Below are 3,146 nucleotides of genomic sequence, written 5' to 3'. Positions count from 1 at the left end.
AGCAGCAGCAGCAGCAACAGCAGCAGCAGCAGCAACAACAGCAGCAGCAGCAACAACAGCAGCAGCAGCAGCAGCAGCAGAGCTGCAGCTCACTCTGTTAGGATCAGTTTCCTTAGAGACCCCCCTCTCGTTGCTGCAGCTGTCTCCTTTGTTGCTGCTGTCTCCGTTGCTGCAGCAGCTGTCTCCTTTTCCCCTGTCTCCTTTCCGCTGCTGCAGCAACTGTCTCCTTTTGTCTTTGAGGCCCAGCAGCAATCTGCTGCTGCCATAACAGCATAAGAAACAGAAGCAGCTGAGTGCAGCGCGCTGCAGCAGCTGGAGCCCCTTTCCTGCTGCTGCTGCTGCTGCTGCTGCTGCTGCTGCTCTTCCTCCTCCTCCTCCACCTGCTGCTGCTGCCGCTGCTGCTGCTGCTGCTGCAGCCAGGCGCACTGCCGGCGGCAGCGAGAATCCACAATAAGAAGAGACAGAGAAGGGTGCTGTCTCCTCAGCTGCTGCAGCAGCGGAGAAGAGGGGCCCCCCGAGAGAGCAGCAAAAGTTGTTATATACAGGGGGCCCCTAGACCCATTGCAGACAGGACCATCTGCTGCTGCTGCTGCTGCTGCTGTTTCTGTTGCTGCTGCTGCTGCTGCTGCTGCTGCAGATGATGATGATGAAGCGGGATCGGCTTCACTAGCAGCAGATGCATGCAAGTAGCAGCAGCTAGGACCTGCTGCTGCTGCAGCAGTTAGACCTGTTTTCGTTGCTGCAGTTGCTGCTGCTGTTGCTGCTGCTGCTGCTGTTTCTTCCTGCTGCAGCAGTACCGCTCCCCCTATATCAGCAGCAGACAGCAGGGGCCTCACCTTAAGACAGGGGGCCCACTCCTTGGCGAGCTGCACCCACCGCCGCATCTGCAGCAAGTCTGCTGTTCTGCTGCTGCTGCTGCTGCTGCTGCTGCTGCTGCTGCTGCTGCTGCTGCTGCTGCTGTAGTCGCTGCAGGGGCCCCCAGACACCACAACCAGAGAAGGGGCGGTGAAGGCCCCCAGCTGGTAACCCAAAGACAGAGCCATCAGTGTCTGAGTCGTTCGACCCTGCAGCAGCAGCAGCAGCAGCAGCAGCAGCAACAGCAGCAGCAGCAGCAGCGGCAGCAGCAGCAGCAGCAGCAGCAGCAACAGCAGCAGCAATGCAGCGGCAGAGCAGAAGGGAGAAGGCCATGTCCAGTAGGAATTAGCAAAAAAACAAAAACAGTTGCTGCTGCTGCTGCTGCTGCAGTTGCTGCTACTCTTGCTGCAGTTACAGCTGTTGTTGCAGCGCAGCACGAAAACGAAGGGCAGCGACAGCAACAGCAGCAACTGCAGCAGCAACAGCAGCAACAGCAGCAACAACAGCAACAGCAGCAACAACAGCAGCACAGCACTAGCGGCACCAGACGCAGCGACAGCAGCAGCAGCAACAGCAGCAGCAGCAGCAGCAGCAAGGACTTGCCATTCCCGGTTCATCAGCAAGAACTGCTGCTGCAGCAGCAGCAGCAGCAGCTGAGGGATCGACCCCAGGGTGCAGCACCCCACACAACCAACGAACCCCTAAAGGAGACAAAAGGAGACAAAATGAGACAAAAGGAGACAGTGAGACATACTCCCTGCATGCATTGCTGCTGCTGATGCTGCTGCTGTTCCTGCTGCTGCTGCTGCTGCTGCTGCTGATGCTGCTGCTGTTTCGGCTGCTGCTGCTGCGTCTACTATTACTAAAACTGCTGCTGCTGCTGCTGCTGCTGCTGCTGCTGCTTCCACTAGTACTGCTGCCGCTTCGTTTGCAGCTGCTGCGTTCCTGCTGCTGCTGCTGCTGCTGTTCCCGCTGCTGCTGCTGCTGCTGCTGCTGCTGCTGCATGCGTTACCTGCAATCTGGTAGTTGTGGCGCTGCATGCGAAAGAGAAGAGAGATGGTTTGGGGAGACACCGCGGGCACAGACAGTCGAGGAAAGCAGCAGCAGCACCAGCAGCAGCAACCTGCTGCTGCTGCTGCATCTATATCTCCATCATATAAACAACCCAAAGAAGATACACCTGAGCTGCAGCTGCTTCCTCCTGCTGCTGCTGCTGCAGAACCACCAGCAGCAACTGCAGCAGCACCAGAAACCTGATTGCTGCTGCTGCTGCTGCTGCTGCTGCTGCTGCTCAAGTCGCAGGGGGTCTTAAGCTGTTCCTTCCAGCCGCCTAAGGGGCCCCCAAGGGGGCCCCCTAGGGGCCCCCCAGGGGGGCCCCCATGGGGGCCCCCAGGGGGGCCCCCCGGGACCCCCTGCATAAAGAGAGGAGACAGCTGCTGCTCTGTGGGGGCGAGGGCTGCTCGCAGGGATTGGGCGATCCCCAAGGAGACAGCAACAGCTGCAGCACGCTGGGCCTCTAGCTGTGGGGCCCCGGGGGGCCCATGCTGCTGCTGCTGCTGCTGCTGCTGTTGCTGCTGCTGCTGCTGCTGCTGCTGCTGGGTAGCTGATGATGATGGGGGGCAGCAGCATACAGAAGGAGGCTGCTGAAGGAGCGGCGCCTCCCGACGCAGGAGCGCAGCCGTCATTGGCATTGCTGCTGGTGCTGCTGCTGCTGCTGCTGCTGCTGCTGCAGTTGTTGTTGCTGTTGGTGTTGTTGCTGCTGCTGCTGATGGGCGCGCTGCTGCTGCTCTTACTGCTGCCACCGCTCCTGCTATCTCTCGTCCTGCTGCTGCTGCTGCTGTTCTTGCTGTTTCTGCTGTTGCTGCTGTTGCTGTTGCTGCAGCTGCTTATATACAATACTGCTGCTGCTGCTGCTGCTGCTGCCTGTGCTGCTGCTGCTGCGCTGCTCTCTACTTGCGCCCAACTAAATAAAAAGAGATAAATACAAAGAGAGAAAGAAAAAAAAGAAAAAAAAAACAGAGAAGAGACAAAGGCCCCCTAGGGGGCCCCCAAGGAGACAGACAAACGCAGGGGGCCCCCAAACCCCAGGGTATGCTGCTGCTGCAACTGAAGTGTATTCTGCTGCATGCAGCAAAAAATAAAAAAAGAACTTTGCTGCTGCTGCTGCTGCTGCTGCTGCTGTTGCTGCTGCTGCTGCTGCTGCAGCAGCAGCAGCAATACACAGGGGGGGCCCCACCCGCAGCAGTATCACCACCCCCCAACCCAGGGTACAGCTGGGGGCCCCCCTGGAG

General features: G+C 59.0%; 1 protein-coding gene across 1 annotated transcript in view; it reads right to left on the bottom strand.

Moving 5' to 3' along the window:
* The window catches only part of EMH_0045570 (uncharacterized protein), a gene marked incomplete at both ends in the record, with an annotated part of 6,927 nt that extends 4,387 nt beyond the window's left edge, over positions 1-2,540 (bottom strand). The window contains 3 exons of the mRNA XM_013496081.1: positions 94-805; positions 873-1,064; positions 1,610-2,540. Of these exons, the coding sequence (XP_013351535.1) occupies positions 94-805; positions 873-1,064; positions 1,610-2,540 (1,835 nt within the window). The remainder of the gene's footprint in view (positions 1-93; positions 806-872; positions 1,065-1,609) is intronic.
* Between the last annotated feature and the right edge of the window lie 606 nt (positions 2,541-3,146).

The sequence above is a fragment of the Eimeria mitis genome, genomic scaffold (assembly GCF_000499745.2).
Source record: "Eimeria mitis Houghton genomic scaffold, Emh_scaff1902, whole genome shotgun sequence".
Taxonomy (NCBI): Eukaryota; Apicomplexa; class Conoidasida; order Eucoccidiorida; family Eimeriidae; genus Eimeria; species Eimeria mitis.
Note: the sequence above shows the minus strand (reverse complement) of the source record. Positions and strands in the feature narration are given on the sequence as shown.